The sequence below is a fragment of the Mesoplodon bidens genome, assembly GCF_964165515.1.
Source record: "Mesoplodon bidens genome assembly, chromosome: 9".
Classification (NCBI taxonomy): domain Eukaryota; kingdom Metazoa; phylum Chordata; class Mammalia; order Artiodactyla; family Ziphiidae; genus Mesoplodon; species Mesoplodon bidens.
Window position 1 is genome coordinate 74,500,838 of NC_138166.1, and position 19,870 is coordinate 74,520,707.

A 19,870-nucleotide genomic window follows, 5' to 3' on the forward strand; every position below is an offset into this window, starting at 1 on the left:
GTGTGAAGGCCTAGGTAGAGAATTGGCCTTAGGGACTCAGTGGAACCAGGGACTGGTTTTATTCTCTCAGACCAGCTTCCTCCATGCAGTGGGTCCTCAGAACTCTTTGCTCATATTTTTATAGACCACAGAGGAAAGAGTCCTTTCTCTGTGGCCAAATGTGAAAAATCCCAGAAACTTTTGAGTCACAAGCTCACTCCTTGGACCAACAACAATCTATGAATGAGCTAGGCTGGGTCTTGTGCCAGCAGTACAGGGTCTGATACCAGATGAAGGGGAAAGGGAAGAGGGAGTTGACAGGAAAAAGAAAAAGAAAAATAAGTAGCTACTTTTTACTGTACCAAAATAAAACAGTTGAGTAGATTTGCAATTTGTTTACCTTATTTTCATGAAATTCACTGAATTTATTTTGAAATTTCAAGGCAAATAAGATATTCAGCCTTACTTTTTCTTGATTTTATTCAAAGAATTAGGCTAGTGGGAGTAGCAGCTTCACATTTCCAAGTTCAAGGTCCAGCTCCTAATATTGAGTACTTAGTCTGTGTATGTGCCATGAGGGCAGGAATATATTTTTTTGTTTTGTTTTGTTTTTGTTTGATTTGTTCAGTTTATGATGTGCCTGGAATAGGGTCTAGAATAGGGTCTTGTATATACAGTTGTCCCTTGCTAGATTCCCCCTGGATATAAAAATCTATGGATGCTCAAGTCCCTTATACAAAATGCATATAACCTACACATATTCTCTTGTATATTTTAAATCATCTCTAGATTACTTATGATACCTAATACAATGTAAATGCTATGTAAATTGTTGCCAGCACATGACAAATCCAAGTTTTGCTGTTTGGAACTTTCTGGAATTTTTTTTGGTGAGTATTTTCCATCCCCAGTTGGTTGAATCTGAGGATGAGGAACCCGTAGACATGAAGGGCTGACTGTAGTAGGTGCTCAGTAAATATTTGTTGAATAAATGAATGATGATTGAATGTGAAATGGCTAGCATTACATATAAACCTCTAACACTTCTGCAGAGATAAAATATATAAGCATAGTATATTGTAGGTATATCAGCAAGTTCAAAATAATATAGTAGATAATGAATATCTAAGTTCTAAATGGATGCTGAGGGAAAGATTAATCAGAGTAGGACTAGGTTAATCAAAACCTGCGTACTCCAGATTTATTTTTACTTATGGCCAAATTGAGGACATAACCTGAATTTGTAGGATTATCTGGCCTAACATTTTTTTCTCCTCAGTTTTCATTGTGTCTCCATATCAATTCAATGTTTAAAATGTACCTATTTTATTTCAATCCAACACTGTGCCAGCATAAGTCCATAAACTTTATCTTTATTATTTTTGTCTTTTTTGGGATATCTCTTCTTCACTCTGTTATTTCTTTTTTATAAAAATTGTTATTTAGAATTTACTGAAATATTTTGAAAGAGTGAAATACCACTTATAGTACTTTGTATCTCTGCGCATTTGGAAAGTGACCCTGGCCACAGATTTCAAAGATGATATGTGATGAAGGCCCTAGGTGGCTACCATGTGGTTGAGGTACCTTGGCCCATCTGGCTCAGTTTGTGGCCGTGGATTTGAACCCTGTGCATTACTCCTGTATGCAGACCGCACATCCATTCCATGATTGTAGCTAAGCTACAAACTTGATAAGTATAAAGTTTCTTCCATTATGATTCAACTCTTGGTGTTTGGAATGCTTACTGGGTCTGTTGTGGTATTGCGGGAACTACCCCATCTACTCTCGCTGCTGATTCCTTCCCTCAGGGTACAGTAGTTCAAGTCCCATCCACTGAAAAATTCCCCAGCTTTGCCTTCCCCTCAGATTGCTACCTCATTCTTTTTTTTTTTTTCCCACAGCTAATATCTCTGTGCTCTCCTGCTCTCTCTACTTCTCCTTTCCTTTACATCTCAGCTCCCTGAAATATGGTTTCTCTGTCTACCATATTCCTAAAATGACATTGACTAAGGTCACCAGAGGTCTCTTAATGTCAAATATAATGACATCTTCCTACCATGACTTCAGGGTTGACCACTTCTTCCCAACTTGAAACCATTTCTTTGGTTTATGTACCACCTCTCTTCCTGGCTTTCTCATCTGACTCATTCTTCCTTTGAAAGAGAGACAGAATCTGTCTCCATATTTAGCTCCTTACCCCATTGTGAATCACCAAATGACATGGATAGGAGGCAAGTCTTGTGTGTGAGTGGAAGAGTGGGAAGTGTGTGAGCAGGTAGATGGATGGCATAGCATAATTAGGCATGATAGAGAGTAAGCTTCTCAGGGAAGCCAGTGTCCATGCACAATGCCCATGACTGCCAAACCTGCCCTCAAATCTCAGTTGTGTGGTCTTCCTTTGGAGTAACTTAGAACCACCTCTAATAATGGTAGATGGATAGTAATGAGAATAGCTGTTGATCAGATATAAAGTCTTTATATAGTTCTTTCCTGTGAAACTTTTCATCTCTGTACAGTTTAAAAATGAAGATGAGGGTAACATTTAGGGATATACTTTATCCACTTGGGAAGAGAAAGAGGGTTTTTATGAACAGAAAGTAGTGGCAAAAATGTAAATATAATCGGCTGATGAATGTATAGTATTTAAAAGAAAACAAAGACATTTATTTGATACCAACCATTTTTCAGACTTATTTAATTTCTATTCCTGCCATAAAATATAGAATTTGATTCTGTTCTAATTTTCCAAAGATGTTTATTGTAAAGAATGACTTTAGTATTTGAAAATCAAAGTTGATGATACTTGTTTCATACCCCTACATTTAAAAACAACAAGTTTTTCTAATGTTAAATCACAGAAAAATCCACCTGACTTTTAATCTTGTTTTTGGTTTGACAGTTAGATTTTGTAAAATCCACTACAATTCTAAACAGGTAAAGATCAAGAGGTGAAGGGAAAAAATTAAATATTTATTTTTCACCTTGTTCTAAGCACAGCAATGTGTATTCATAAGAGTCATATTTTATTTGTCCACCTCTTGCATTCATTGCTTCTTAGAAGCCCAGAACCTTTCTTTAACACATATAGTGTGGCCCTTTCATGAAGTCAACTCCTTGAAAATTGATATATGGCGGAGCATTGAATTCTGCCAAACATCTGCCTGAGCGTTGGTGTTGGAAGGTCCCCCCAAGGTTTTGTCTTTTTAGTCACTTGGGTTAATCTCATTGAATGTACTTGTGTGAATAAAACTATGTTAAGGGAAATAGAGAACTCAGATATTTGCACGTGCAACTTACTGTTCCCACTTTGTATTCTTTTGCAGAGAATGGGATAGAGAATTGGCCTCAAAGAAAAATCCCAAACTCATTAATGCCCTTCGGCGATGCTTTTTCTGGAGATTTATGTTCTACGGAATCATATTATATTTAGGGGTAAGGATCTCATTTGTAAGTTCATTATGGGTAAAATAATTATATTCATTTTTATTATTTATTTTTGGTTTTGTTGGGTCTTCATTGCTGCACGTGGGCTTTCTCTAGTTGCGGCGAGCAGGGTCCACTCCTTGTTGCAGTGCATAGGCTCTAGGTGCATAGGCTTCAGTAGCTGTGGCACACGGGCTCAGTAGTTGTGGCTCACAGGCTCTGGAGCGCAGGCTCAGTAGTTGTGGCACATGGGCTTAGTTGCTCTGTGGCATGTGAGATCTTCCTGGACCAGGGCTCAAACCCGTGTCCCCTGCCTTGGCAGGCAGATTCTTAACCACTGCGTCACCAGGGAAGTCCCTATATTCATTTTTATGATTATAGAAGGACTAGGGTAATCTGGTACCCAGGTAAAAGGCTAACTCTGAATACAAAGAAACCACTAAAACTCTAGTGGAGACAATTAAAAAATGCATTGGAACTAGGATGTCCTGGAACACAGGTGGCCATTTATAATTTCAAATGAGTTCAGTAAAATAAATTTCTTTTAAAAAGTTATTTTCTGTTATGATCCCAAATCACATTATATTACTGGTATATGAGATTGCCGATGATTTTATTTTCCTATATTCAACAGGAGAAAGTCAGGAGACAATTTCAGGAGGAGAATTAGGTAAAATTCAGCAATTACATATATGAGTGTTTGTAATATTTTGAAGTCATATCTGCATGCTGAATTGTTTCAAGAAAAAATAGCAAAAATTAAAAATATGGCAGTGAGGTACTCCTGCAGTATGTTTGCTCAGTCTCCTATGTCTTCCTCATTGTGAAGAAAGCTCAATGCGTGAAGATCCCAGGCTTTATGGTGTTTAGGTGCAGTCTGGGATGTTCCCCAGCTGTTGTCAAATATAACTCTGATCTATTATTTTTTACCTCACCAGAGCATCATTTGGAATCCTTGACTGTAATCTGTAAAACTGATGGCAAGTTGAAAACTTATTTAGTCTTCAAGTAAAGGCTGTGCACAGTATTTGCTTTGGGAGGTTAGGTACCAGTTGAATGGATTTGTGTTGTAATTATATTGGTCTTCATGCCTTTGGGAGTGAGGGTTGCCATAGTGTCTCCCGAAGAGATGCCATGCAAGTTGCATTGCTTTAAGAACTTGTACTTGATACACAGCAAATAAATACGTTTACACATTTATTTTGACAAAGATGACCACATTTAGGTCCCCAATGTTTTGTAATGCTATTGATTACCTCCTGGGAGAAATGCTCTGGCTTTTGAAATTATCTGTCTATTGATGTCCGTGTATCTATCTGTCTATCTATTTATCTCTCTCTCTCTCTCTCTCTCTCTCTCTCTCTGTAGAAACCTGCAGCCGTTTGGGGGTGAAAATATTTTATCTGTAAATATGAATAAGGTAGCTGAAGAATTAACTATCTTTTAAGATATCTTTGAGGTGATTTTTCTTAATGAGAGCACCCAGAGCTTTGGGAAACAATATTTTAAAATTTTATTTATTTATTTTTAAAATTTTATTTATTTTTTGGCTGCGTTGGGTCTTTGTTGCTGTGAGTGGGCTTTCTCTAGCTGCGGTGAGCGGGGACTACTCTTCGTGGCAGTGCGCGGGCTTCTCATTGCGGTGGTTTCTCTTGTTGCGGAGCACGGGCTCTAGGCGCGCGGGCTTCAGTAGTTGTGGCACATGTGCTTAGTTGCTCCGTAGCATGTGGGATCTTCCCAGACCAGGGATCGAACACGTATCCCCTGCATTTGCAGGCGGATTCTTAACCACTGCATCAACCAGGGAAGTCCCAGTTTGGGGGAACAATTTTATCCATAGCTCTGGCTCCATTTGACTTAATTTTTTAAAATGTTTTGTTGTTTGCCTTAATGAGTATACTCTCTGCATTTGAATCAGTGTATAGAAGTACAGTTTACTCTGCCCATAGCATGTAAGAATACAACATTCTTTTTTTAAAATATATGCTCAGCACTGAGTTGTTTTTCTAGTATTGTACTAATATAGTCACTAATCTATGTCACCCATTTTATTTATGTATTTATTTGGCTGTGTTGGGTCTTCGTTGCTGCATGTGGGCTTTCTCTAGTTGCAGTGAGTGGGGGCTACTCTTCGTTGCGATGTGTGGGCTTCTCATTGCGGTGGCTTCTCGTTGCAGAGCACGGGCTCTAGACACGTGGGCTTCAGTAGTTATGGCTCGCGGGATGTAGAGCACAGGCTCAGTAGTTTTGGTGCATGGACTTAGTTGTTCCCCGGCTTGTGGGATCTTCCTGGACCAGGGATCGAACCCATGTCCCCTGCATTGGCAGGTGGCTTCTTAACCACTGCGCCACCAGGGAAGTCCCAAGAATGCAACATTCTTAGTAAGTCATCCTTGGATTAAAGTGAATGATATTTCAATTAATTGTTATGTCATAACTAAGAATGTATAGAAACTCAAAATTTTCTCTTCATGTTCTCCATCACATGCTGCTCCCATCGGTTAACATAAGCACAACTGAGTAGAAGCTGGGAGAGAGGCTGAATTATTAAGTCCCTTTTATGCTCTGCCTGACTTGTGAGATAATTTATTCCTCTAGATTCCACCAACATAGAAGTTTCATGTGAACCAAAGCAGTCACCTAAACATGAAAATTTCGATGATACATGAACATATTTATAAAATTTATTTTTGGTCTGGTATACACAGATCAAAAAATAAACAAAATATAGTTTAATATTTATTGAGTACCTAATCTGTTCCAGGTTCAGCATTAAGCCCTTTATACAGATTATTTTTGGTCATTCTCCTAGCAACTCCATGGAGCAGACATTAGTATCTCAAATATATAGAAAAGGAAATTGAGATGCAGAAAATTAAGTAACTTTTCCAATGTTAGGTATGTGGTAAATTTGAGTGATAGCCAGGTCTCTTTGGTTCCAAAACCTATGACCCTTGCATTAGATCAGATTATAATTGCTATGTAACTGTATTTGTAATGATTGTATGTAGGTACTCAATAGAATGGTGACTGTAGTAATCAGTCTTGGGTCTGCTGAGCTTCTTTGCATCTGCTCAGGAGATATAGGTTAAAAGCTTGAATGTTGAAGTTTCTTCCAGGGTCACCTCAGCAGCCAGATATAACATTGCCTTTAACATTTAAGACTCCCAGCATAAAGGAAAAACTGGCCGTTGAAGAATTGAGTGTGCAAGTCAGTTAAGGACAGTCAGAGGGAAGCCAAAGGAAGGGAGTCCTGTAGGCAGATTACTGAGAGAATATGGTTGTCACAATACCTTTATTATGATAAGAAATTTACAAACATTCACTCAAATATATTCTTGACTCCTAGGCAGCTCTGGGCATATTTCCATCATCAAATTGAGGTAAATGTCAGTGCAACTTGAGTCAAACTACTTTTAATATTTAAATTTGTTAAACTCCAAGAAATTTAAGGTCATAAAGAAGTCTTAGGACTTAGGCTGTTAGAGTTTTCAAGTCCCACAGTCTGTCTTGCAAAAGATCTTTGTCCCTTATGTTTTGACAGAGACATTGGGTAAGTGTTGAATTTAAGCATACTGCTAACTAAGAGAGTGTTTTGGGGAATTCTGCACACAGGTAGTCTCTGACTTCAGCACTTTGACTTACTTTTGTCCCTTTCACCTAAGGTCACCTACCTCCAGCAAATTTTCTAGATGCCTGTCATGGAGAACTCTTTTCTCAGCTTCCTCTCACATCCCCCCATATCTAGCTGCTTCTCTAACCCCAGCAGGGACTTGAATGCTACACTGCCTACACTCACCCTACATCCTGAATATTTCTACCCTCTACTAGAACCCCCATCCGTAACACACATGCTGTACTTCCTGTGCTCCCCACAGTGTGCTATCCAGTTCCTATGTCAAGGTTTGGAAAATCATGGGGTTTAGATTTCTTTGAAACAGAGAATTTTTACTTTAGAGTAACCAGCAGCCCAACCCCAGATAATGTGACTTAATTGGTCTGGGATGAGCTCGGGGCTAAAGTTCCCCAGGTGATTCTGATTGAGGTAGACAAGCAGGAACGTTATCACTGAATGCATCTGACTTTCGCTAGAATCTAAGGTGAGGGTATTGGGGGGTGGTACACATGGAATTTTTTAGTTTGATTTTTTAAAAATGATAATATCAAAAACATTTTAGACAAAAAAATAAATATTAAGTCCTTGAATGACAGAAGGACAGTGTTTCTCAAACTTTTATATGCATACCAACCACTGCCCCCTCCCATCTGGCTAAAATGCAGATTTGGGGTGGAATCTGAGATTCTGCATTTCTAAAAGCTCCCTGGTGAAGACCCTGTTTGCCCTAGCACCATGCTTTGAGTAGCAAGGATTTACAGGGTCATGAAAGAAGAGAAAGCCTAGTTAGAAGTTACAGTTATTGTGAAAAGAGAAGTAGGTGGACTAATCATGGCCAAAGGGCCCCTGAATAGAAGTGACAAGAATCCCACTAAGATTAAATGTGGCTGCGGGTTTACTGCAGTGTCCCAACGTTAACTGTTAATTTTCTGTATCTTCCTCCGGCACTCTCTCTCAAGACTCTGCTGGAGAGAAGTAGATAGATGACTGTGTGCGTGGAGAGGGCAAAGGTTTAGCTAGGAGGGACTATGTTTCTCTTCCAAGACTGCATGGAGGAGATGATCCATCTCTTTCTGTAAAACATTGTTATGCAGGTTGGTTAGGCTTTTACAGTACTATTGAACACAGAGGTGCTCCAAGAGCATTTACCATTATATGTGCTTCTGAAGGCGAACCTAGGAATCCAACACCATGTCTGGTAGGATATTGTATCTAGGGCAAAATGCGTCTGTTCTCACGTGTGAAATTTTAGAACAAAATCGATTTGTAAGTTAGGAATTGTCTGTGATCTTGTACTTTCAACTTAAACTAGATATGAGGGGGCCCAGTTTCCTCATTCTTGGTGTGAACATGGTGCCTCTTTACTTCTTGTAGTTAACCAGTATCCTGTGGTGACTAGTGAGTGTGACGTGGTGAAAGTGTACAGTTTCTATGATCCCTTCTACCTTTTAATTATGTGTCTATGATACGGGGCCTAGAGAAATGGCTTTATCTTAAGTTACACTGATATCAAGTTGTAACTTTATTTGGTAGGTTGATACTGAACTAGTCACAGTGCTTGAATTGATCAACTGCCAGGTCATATTATAACATTGTCTTTTCTATTTAAGGTTATGAATAAGATGGGGGGCTCTGGAGTCAAACTATCTGGTTCAAATCCTAGTTTTACCACTTGCTAGCTGTCTGATACTGGGAGAGTTATTTAAATTCTTTTTGTCTTAGTTTCTTTGATTGTAAGATGGACACAATAATAGCACATATTTCATAGAATTATTGTGAGAATTAAACAAGTTAAGCATATAGAATAGATCCTGGTACATAGCAAGTGCTTTATAAATGTTACCTGTTACTGTATCATTAAATACAATCTCCACCTACCTTCACAAATACTCCTATTATTTGCATTTACTTTTCTCTCTGTATATGCTATAAGCAAGTCTTAAAGTACCAGTTTCATTTTTATAGGGCACAGGAAAATATTTTGCTAATGTTTAAAAATGATACCTAGATTCTAAGCATTACTTCAGAAATTAAAATTAATATTTTAACGTGTCTTCCATTATTGCATTTTCTGGATTAAACCTACTTTTGCTGCTATATCAGCAAGTCTAGGATTTTTTTCTTACAAAACGTGAAGAACAGAGCTTAGATTTCTAGTGAAGACATTGCTGGTAATAGTTAATAAGTCAATGAACACTCAAAGGAAAATACCAAAAGCAAAACATTTTAAATTAGGCACTAAGTCTAAAAACATGATTCAGGGTAGACAAATACTATAACAATATTTTTGAGATTCTGTTCTTGGTATGGCAGCAGTCCCCAACCTTTTCGGGACCAGGGACCAGTTTCGTGGAAGGCAATTTTTCCACGGACTGGGGGGAGGGGGGAAGGTTTCAGGATTATTCAAGCACATTACGTTTATTGTGCATTTTATTTCTATTATTATTACATTGTAATATATAATGAAATAATTATACAACTCACCATAATGCAGGATCAGTGGGAGCCCTGAGCTTGTTTTCCTACAACTAGATGGTCCCATCTGGGGGCGATGGGAGACAGTGACACCCGTGTGTTGCTTATGTCCAGTCTACTCCATAAGATGCAGCTTAATTGTCACTTGCCACTCACTGATAGGGTTTTGATATGAGTCTGCAAGCAATTGATTTATTATGGTCTCTGTGCAGTCAAACCTCTCTGCTAATGATAACCTGTATTTGCAGCCGCTCCCCAGGGCTAGCATCACCACATCAGCTCCACCTCAGATCATCAGGCATTAGATTCTCACAAGGAGCGTGCAACCTAGATACCTCACATGCACAGTTCACAGTAGGGTTCTTGCTCTGATGAGAATCTAATGCTGCCAATGATCTGACAGGAGACGGAGCTCAAGAGGTAATGCGAGTGATGGGGAGCAGCTGTAAATACAGATGAAGCTTTGCTCACTCACCTGCCACTCACCTCTTGCTGTGTGGCCCAGTTCTGGGGGTTGGAGACCTCTGTGGTATGGTATACATACATTTTTGTAAAAACTACATACAGTTGGGGCATTGGATAGGTTTCATTTTCTGTGCTGAATATGGAAAATTTTTTCATTTAGCCAGTTGTATAAAGCCAAAAATTTCCATAAGACTCTAGTGTATCAAGATAAACAAAAACTTGACACTCTTGTTTACCCTGTCAAAGGCAGAATCTTAAGCCTTTGTTTTGGTATATAAGCCAGTAGTCTTTGTATTTTATGATAAATTCTGGGTGTATGCCTGCATGTGTGTTTACTCTGTTCTATTTTTTTGTACGCATGTTTTCTTTTTATCATTTATTTGTTGTCATAAGTTATATACAATTTTCTATCCAATATTTTATTATTTATTTTATCTTTTAAATATTCTTTTATGATTATGAAAATAATCAGATAATGATTGATAAATTTGATGTTTATCTTTCCAATTTTTTCCCATGAGAATATATACTTAATGAAGGGAGGTGGATCATTACTTTACATATGTGTTATAAATCTACTTCTCCTCTTAATGTTTTGTGAATGCTTTTACATATCATTAGATATTTCTCTTCCTAATCATTTTAGTGTTTAATGACTCATGTGGCTGTACCATAGTTTATTAGTTCCTCATTGCTGAATATTTAGATAGCCTCCAATTTTTCACTGTCATAAATAATTCTTCAATGCACATCTCTTTAAAAGCTAAATTTTAGTAGATTTTCCAGTTGCCTTCCAGAAAAGATGTATTAATTTACTTTCCTGATACTAAAGTATGAAATTCAGCCCTCACTAATGATACTTATTGTCATTTAAAAAATGTTTCCAAATTGCTAAGTGAAAAACAGTATATTATCATTTGTATTTGCATTACTTTTGGTTCCTAGTGAGTTTAAACTGTTTTTATGTATTAACTATGCATATTTCTTGTGGGGTACAAATTGCCTTTTCATATTCTTTGTCTATTTTTATTTTGGTGTGTTTGTCTCTTTCTTATTGATCTATGAGAGACTATTTTCCTCAGCCTGTCATTTGTTTCTTTTTTTTCGAATTAAAAAAATTTTTTTAACATCTTTATTGGAGTATAATTGCTTTATAATGGTGTGTTAGTTTCTGCTGTATAACAAAGTGAATCAGCTATATGTATACATATATATCCCCATATCCCCTCCCTCTTGTGTCTCCCTCCCACCCTCCCTCTCCCACCCTCCCTCTCCCACCCTCCCTCTCCCACCCCTCTAGGTGGTCACAAAACACTGAACTGATCTCCCTGTGCCATACAGCTACTTCCCACTAGCTATCTACTTTACATTTGGTAGTGTATATATGTCCCTGCCACGCTCTCATGTCGTCCCAGCTTACACTTCCCACTGCCAGTGTCCTCAAGTCCATTCTCTACGTCTGCGTCTTTATTCCTGTCCTGCACCTAAGGTCATAAGAACCTTTTTTTTTTAAGACTCCATATATATGTGTTAGCATATGGTATTTGTTTTTCTCTTTCTAACTTACTTCACTCCGTATGACAGACTCTAGGTTTATCTACCTCACTACAAATAACTCAATTTCGTTTCCTTTTATGGCTGAGTAATATTCCATTGTAGATATGTGCCACATCTTCTTTATCCATTCATCTGTCAATGGATACTTAGGTTGCTTCACATGTCCTGGCTATCGTAAATAGTGCTGCAATGAACATTGTGGTACATGGCTCTTTTTTGTGTGTGTGGTACGCGGGGCTCTCACTGTTGTGGCCTCTCCCCTGGCAGAGCACAGACTCCGGACGCGCAGGCTCAGTGGCCACGGCTCACGGGCCCAGCCGCGCCACAGCATGTAGGATCTTCCCGGACCGGGGCACAAACCTGTGTCCCCTGCATTGGCAGGTGGACTCTCAACCACTGTGCCACCAGGGAAGCCCCACTTATTTACTTTTTAAAAAACAAGTGCTGGCTAACACATATATATGGAATCTAAAAAAAAAAAAAAAACAGTTCTGATGAACCTAGGGGCAGGACAGGAATAAAGACACAGACATAGAGAATGGGCTTGAGAACATGGAGAGGGGGAAGTGTAAGCTGGGAAGAAGTGAGAAAGTGACATGGATATATATACACTACCAAATGTAAAACAGATAGCTAGTGGAAAGCAGCTGCATAGCACAGGGAGATCAGCTCGGTGCTTTGTGACCACCTAGAGGGGTGGGATGGGGAGGGTGGCAGGGAGACGCAAGAGGGAAGAGATATGGGAACATATGTATATGTATAGCTGATTCACTTTGTTAAAAAGGAGAAACTAACACACCGTTGTAAAGCAATTATACTCCAATAAAGATGTTAAAAAAATAAAATAAAGATATGAAGTTCAAAAAAAAAAGTGCTCTTCAGTTGATATTGGCCAACTATTAACATGGTATATCTGGGTAGGTAGTTAGGGATTTTCTTTTCAGCACCTGTCTATCTGTTTGCTGTAATTCAAACTTATATTAAAATATGGCTGTGTGAGATGAGAGAACTCTAATATTCCATGTTTGTGATTAGTTTGTAAACTTTTTTTTAAACGTTTGAATCTTTTCCTACATTCACATCCTTGGTCTACACAGTTAATTTGAAATGAGGTACTGAATACCAGGTATAGAATGAGCAGCTACCCAAAGCTAGTGGTCAATCAATGATGGTGCTATAGCTTAGGATTCCTTGTGGGGGTGAAGTTGTTATAGGAAAGCATTTTCATTTATTGAGAATGAGAGGGCTGGTGGGATTGGGTACTGAGGTTTAGAAAAGACATAGTAGAAAATGGAAAAAAAAAAAAGCAAATTATGGGCTGCCAGAAAGTAATGCTGAGCAATACTGGGGGGAGGGGCAGTCTGGCTTGATAATATACATTTGAAATGGAATCAATTAGCATAATATTAGTTCCCAGAAGGGTTTAGCCTCAGATCCCCATTTCACTAGGCCATCATAAAACAGAATTACAGGATTACATGTCTTTCTCTTTCAAAGGCAAATTAGCAAGATGGTTAAGACTTAGACCTTCTGGGTTCAAATCCATGTGTTCAGAGCTATTCTTATATATTCAGGCAAAATGGTAATGAATTTGATGAACAATTTGATTTAGTGATGAGTTGAAGGTCTGATGAGGAAGATTTGGAAAACACAACTTTGGTCTTCCCTTGTTAACTCATAGGCCTTTGAGGACTTGATGAATTGTTGGAAACTGGCCTGAGGCTGAAGTCTTCTGACACACTTTTTTCCTAAAATCCCCACCTATCCCAGACTGGGAAGGGTGTGGCACTGGACTTTAAATACCACCAGTGCCTTTATGCTCCTCCCTCCTGTTGCCAGTTCCCCTTTATGTGGTTGCCTCAAGAAACTGTTCATTCTGGTAATAATTCCATCACTCAAAGTGCTTTTGAAAGTTCTATTTTGAAATCACATCAAATCACTTGGGCTCTTTGGCCTCAGTTTCTTCATCTGCAATGTGAAAATACTAATGCTTCCTCTGACTCCTAAAGTTGCCATAAAAATCAAATGAAAAATATTATATGAATTGTTAAGTGCTATGTAGATGTTACCAATGAACACACTATTCCAGAAATTACACCTTTGCTTTATGGCCGCTCTTCACTTTTTAGTAAAAAATACCTCATAAACGTCTCCAAGTGACTTTTGCTATTACCTAAAATAAAATGTTATTTCAAAATATAAAGATATTACAAAGGACATCAAGAGTTTCAGGTATGGCATGGCCCTCTTTCATCTTCTGTAAAGATGAAACTACTTGTGTTGAAATTATGAGGGCATTTTATGAAAGAAAAATAAAATTTCATTTCTCTGTTTTCCGTCTTCTGCAGGAAGTCACCAAAGCAGTACAGCCTCTCTTACTGGGAAGAATCATTGCTTCCTATGATCCAGATAACAAGGTAGAACGCTCCATTGCGATTTACCTAGGCATAGGCTTATGCCTTCTCTTTATCGTGAGGATGCTGCTCCTTCACCCAGCCATTTTTGGCCTCCATCGCATTGGAATGCAGATGAGAATAGCTATGTTTAGTTTGATTTATAAGAAGGTAATACTTCCTTGCACAGTCTCCATGCTACGTGTTAGTGGCATCATGTTTTAAATGCCATGCTGATACAAATAAGGGGTAAATGCTGAAATCAGTTTTGCATACCTGTGAAATACATGGCAGCAATAATGAATATTTCTAATTTTCATTGATAATTCACTTCACTTCAGCTAATAATTATTGAGTGCCTTCTATAAACTGCCTATATTTTATATTTCATTTTTTTCACTAGTCATACACCAGTTTTTGGAATCCATGGCTCCTCATTGAAATGATTCTTACTATCTGCATTAAAGTCATTGACAAAATATCATCTTATGGTAAAATGCCATGTATTTTTATGTTCAATAACAAGAAATTGTTAACAATAACCCAAGCAATAGAAATTTCTACCTTAACTAGTTGTGACACAGTGGTGGTATCCACTGCCTTATTTTGAGTTAGATTTTTGTCATCCTAAGTTATGCAAGTTAAAAATTTTTAGAATAGCACATGCATGGCAACCATAAGAAATGACATGTGCTTTCACCAGCCTGATTCATGTGTGATCCTTTCATCTACCAAGTGATTATAGAAACATGTTTGGTTGAATCATTTGGATATTGCTTTACCCTTCTTCTCTTTTTTCTTACCCCAATGTAAAAACTATATACTTGGCTTATAAGGGACATGGACCTGAAATTCCCTCTAGCAAATAACCCATAACACTTCCATAATATACATGCAAGGTCAGTGGTGTTGTAAAACCTTGACAGCCATACTTTATTGTTCAAAAAAGCCTTTTGTGGAGGCACAAGGGAAAAACCGAGTCTGCAGTTTAATCAAATCACCTCAGCCACAGTCTCATCAGTTCACAAGTACCAGGAAAGCATGGGTGATAAATCAATAAAAATTTTATCTTGATCCAGAAATTATATGTAAGTGAAGAAATTATTAGGTATTATTTGGAGGGTAGAATTTACACAGAATGCATATCAAAGGAAGTTGAATCCAGTTTAAAAATATTTATAAAAATGATTTTATCATAATGGTAACTAATAGCTAAGGATGTACATGACAAGCTTCTAAGTGATTTTTAGGTATATCATTTCATTTGACCAAAACTCCATATAGTAGAAACTATTATCCCTACTTTATGGATAAAATATTTTGAGAAGCTAAGACCTAAAAGTTATAAAACCTTGTGCAAGAACTGCTTCAAAATTTCTAAAATGGATAAGTCACAGTCCTTGAAGTGGAGGGTTTTCCAACTATTAGAGAACATAAAATAAGTACTGAAATAATATAACAAGTCAAATTGTGTTATATAGGCAGAGAGAAACATGAAGTGCTCTGGGCTAAGGGGAGGGGAGATCATAGAAGGAGCAGGTTAGTTTGTGAATAAGTTCATATATAATGTTTAGCACAAATACAGCGATATATGTGCTTTCAGACCCAGAATGCATTAATGAAAAGTTAGAAGTTGTGTCTGTCCTTTTTCAACATTGATTATCTGTGTTCTTACACATTTTCTTTACCCCTCTAGCCACACCTATTGACCTGCATTGACATCATCACCAAAGAATACAATTTCATCTCCATGTGGCTGTAGTTTGGTCCCTAAAATAAACTGGTACCATATCTGACCAGTTTCATCCATGTGGAAGGCAGCCACTAATTCTTCCCACATTGTTCCAGATTTTGTAATAGAGCATAGCTTTCTTTGTTCCAAAATCTGTAACCATGATACATTCTAATTATATTTTAAATAATGAATCTAAATACAAACTAGATTGAGCTTTGCCTGTGAATTTCAAGAAGATAAAGTTAACTAGAGTGAACAGATATTCACTGTTTATTGTGCACATAAACTCCATGTTAAGCCATGTAGAACCCATGTTAAGCCCAGTCTCAAGTTACCTGAGACTGAGTATGTTACCAAGTCATGTGTCATGCAGCTCAATGGATTCCCCCCGCCCCTGCTCCGTATTGCTCTAATAGCATTTTGGAATTAACTGCTTTATTCCTTATTCATCTGTGCTTATCTAAATGCTATTTATTATTACACACCCATCTTAAAATTCAACCTCAATAAAATATGTGCAGATTTTTATAACCAGATATGGGAACTTTCCCTTAATCACCCTATTTTATTCTATCTACTCCTTTTAACTAATTTATCATATTTAGTTATGTATGTACTAGGTTATCTTGAGGCAAGAATTATATTTAAGAAATCTTAACAATAATCCCTGAAGCCTTGAATATAGTGATTTGTATCTACTAAGTGCTCAATACATATGTGAGGGATTCAGTTGAAGCAAATATTAGATAGGTACTCTTCAGTCAAAGCCATCTAATGGCAAATCAATTCTTATTAAATTTTATAGGCAAAGTATGACTGTGATCTTTCATAATAATAATTTATCTACATAAAAATTCTATTTTGTATATATGGATATATTTTTCTTTGTAAAATTTAAGAATTTTTTATTAATGTAGTCTTTCATAAAATTATTAATGATTAAATTATTTGTAATATAATTTTATTGACTTTAACAGTAATTTTATTCAACACAGTTACTATAAGATCGCATGAAAAATTTAAGGCCAAGATTTTATTAAAACAATTTTTTTTATTGATGTATAGTTGGCTTACAATATTGTGTTAGTTTCAAGTATACAGCAAAGTGATATAGATATATATATCTATATATATATATTTTTAAATTCTTTTCCATTGTAGGTTATTACAAGATACTGAATATAGTTCCCTGTAAGGCCAAGTTATTAATCTCAAATTTCACTGCCTTTGGTTCCATCTTTTATAAAAACAAACAAAAGCAAAAAAAAAAAACCACAAACACTCTACAGTATATAAATGAATATTTAAGTACAATGTTGTTCCCATTTTGGATTAGAAAAAATAGTTACTACTCTCTAGATACTGTAAAATAAAATAAGCAGAGGCGTGCCAGTGTAATATTTGTTGTAAAGAGAAATATTTATAAATCTGAGAAGACACTGAGTTAGATGAACATAAAATAATTTTCATTACCTTAACTTAAAAATGCGTGCATAGTTACCCAATTCCTCAGCTGTATTGTAACATTACTTATAAATATATTTGTCTACTGTTCATTGACAACATCTAACTTCCCATTTTCCTTTTAGACTTTGAAGCTGTCAAGCCGTGTTCTAGATAAAATAAGTATTGGACAACTTGTTAGTCTCCTTTCTAACAACCTGAACAAATTTGATGAAGTATGTATCTACTGATTTAATCTTGTATGCATCTTTATTATAACTCATACAACCCCAAAGGTTTTCTGGGTCAGATAACAGTAATAAGTGGTTAAGTCATAAGCGTCCCTACCTTCCCTATTTCCGAAAACTGAGAAGGCTAAGTTGTGTAGCAGAGTGCCATTTTGGGGTCTCACAGAACCACCCAACTCAAGGGCACCTCAGCTTGCTTTGTATTTATGAGGTTTTTTAAAAATTCAGTCCCTATCAGATCTTGTTTCCTTTCAATACTTTAAATCAGTTATTTACTTTGGCTGAGCATGATACTCTGAGCAATTCTTGTTCAGTGCTGTCTTCTGTCACAATAAAATTCAAGGTCCTTGAGGACAAATTGTTTTATTTACCTTTGCATTTCTAGTATTTTACATGGTATCAAACCCTTAGCAGGTGCTAAATAAATTACTGTTGAATTGAGCATGCATGTATTCTGAATATATTGTCAGGTGATAGGGTTGTACAGTTGTGTAGATTGAACTTCTGAAGAGTCTTTTGTTCTCTCATGTTCTGTGTCATGGCTCTTGCTTTATCCACACAGAAGTAAGTTATTTAAAATAAATTCTTCAATCACCATGCAGTTCTACTGGAAAAAGATCACAGTGACTTGAAGTTTGTTTTGGGGGAAATCCTATGCATAGAATGCTGTGTGTTCCATGTAGTGAATACCTAGATTTTAGTGTGTTCAGAACCATGAAGTGTTTGATTGTATGAGCTCACTGTGCTTGATTTCTTTCTTCTTTGCTTATTTTTTTCCTTTATTTTGGGGGTGGAGGATAAAATGTCAGTGGTTTTCACTGTGATTTTATTTTTCAGGGACTTGCACTGGCACATTTCGTGTGGATTGCTCCTTTGCAAGTGACGTTGCTGATGGGGCTGCTCTGGGAGTTGTTAGAGGCCTGCGCCTTCTGTGGACTTGCTTTTCTCATAGTCCTTGCCCTTCTTCAAGCCGGATTCGGGAAAATGATGATGAAGTACAGGTAGCACTCTTATTTACATAGTTTGAAAGGGTTTTAAATTAGGTTTTCCAAAAGCCCACTCTAATAAAACCAGAACTTCTCTGTGCACTGAACCGTGACCTCCTTGCTAGGTGTCACAAAAAAGGAATTATTTTCATGACATAAATAATACTTTCTATATCAAGGGGACATTTTTTTGCTTGTCAGTCTATAGAATTTCTTTATAAATATGTTACCATCCAGTTCACTTTTTGCACATCAGAGATTTAGGTACAATGGATAAAACATTTATGTGAATGGGAGGGAATGCATATATTTTGGGGAGAGTTTATAGGCTTTTTCTACCCTGGTTCGTGAATCATCACACCAGCCTTAGTTGCTTTTTATTACAGAATGAATCGGTGACACCAGTCACTGCTTATGAAAGCGGACTTCTAGTTTGCCAGCTAGAGCATGATAGAAAGTGTACGCATTTTGGAGTCAAATAGCTCTTAGTTTGAATCCCAGATTGCATGCTTACTAGTTACATGACCTGTGTCAAGCTGCTTCAGCCACTGTGTTTCTGGTTTTTTTCGTCTTTAAAATGGAGGTAATCACCTCTGTTAGGTTGTCAGAAGGATTAGGCATAATGTATGACATGCATCTAATACAGTGTCTGGCACATGGGAGGCATTTACTAAATGACAGTTACTATTTTTGTTACTATATATTTGATAATAAAATAAACATCCATCTGTTTAATAAAAGAAATGTGGCTTTTCTTAAAAGCTTGGGCCGTTCTTAGTGGACGTTTTGACTTGTTTTTACTAAGTATTTGATTGGTGGATGGATTATTTACAGAGATCAGAGAGCTGGAAAGATTAATGAAAGACTGGTGATCACGTCAGAAATGATTGAAAATATCCAGTCGGTTAAGGCATACTGCTGGGAAGAAGCAATGGAAAAAATAATTGAAAACCTAAGACAGTAAGTCATTCTGATAATTTCAGTATCAATTGAATTAGCCAATTAAGGTTTAACATATTAAAAATGAGTATGGCAGAGTGGACTTCAGCTCATATTTGAAATTTCTGACAACCATACAGTTGTATTAAGTTATATCAGTATTCATGTGTTAGTGGCTTAATGCCATTTTCATGGGGCTATCGTTTTACATAGGTGATTAAGTATGCTATTTTGCACTACAAGGATATGTATCCCTTATGAAAGAATTGCCTGTATGTGCTTATAGCTGCTTAATATACTTATTGACTAAAATAATGATCATGATTCTAGAGACTGATTGAAACCTTAAATGGAACTGCTAGAGTAATAAGGATATGATTCTGAACCAAATAAATGATTCTCTAGTATTATAGCTTCCTTAATTTATATGTTATGACGCATGAAAAACAAACAAAAAACAAACCCTTCTGTTTGTTTACAATACGTTTGTTCTTCCTTAACTTAAGAGTAATGCAGGGTAATATCTACATTGTGTTTCTATATACCCTCCACTTGAGAAATCAGTTCAAGTAATGAAAGCCGCCACCTGAAGTAGAATCAGTACTTGG

The 19,870-nt window shown here is 36.9% G+C and overlaps 1 protein-coding gene across 1 annotated transcript in view; it reads left to right on the forward strand.

Moving 5' to 3' along the window:
• Positions 1-19,870, forward strand: part of CFTR (CF transmembrane conductance regulator) — a 188,343-nt gene that overhangs the window by 28,829 nt on the left and 139,644 nt on the right. Inside the window, exons 3-7 of the mRNA XM_081244584.1 lie at positions 3,306-3,414; positions 13,867-14,082; positions 17,236-17,325; positions 18,175-18,338; positions 19,158-19,283. Coding sequence (XP_081100710.1) covers positions 3,306-3,414; positions 13,867-14,082; positions 17,236-17,325; positions 18,175-18,338; positions 19,158-19,283 — 705 coding nt within the window. The remainder of the gene's footprint in view (positions 1-3,305; positions 3,415-13,866; positions 14,083-17,235; positions 17,326-18,174; positions 18,339-19,157; positions 19,284-19,870) is intronic.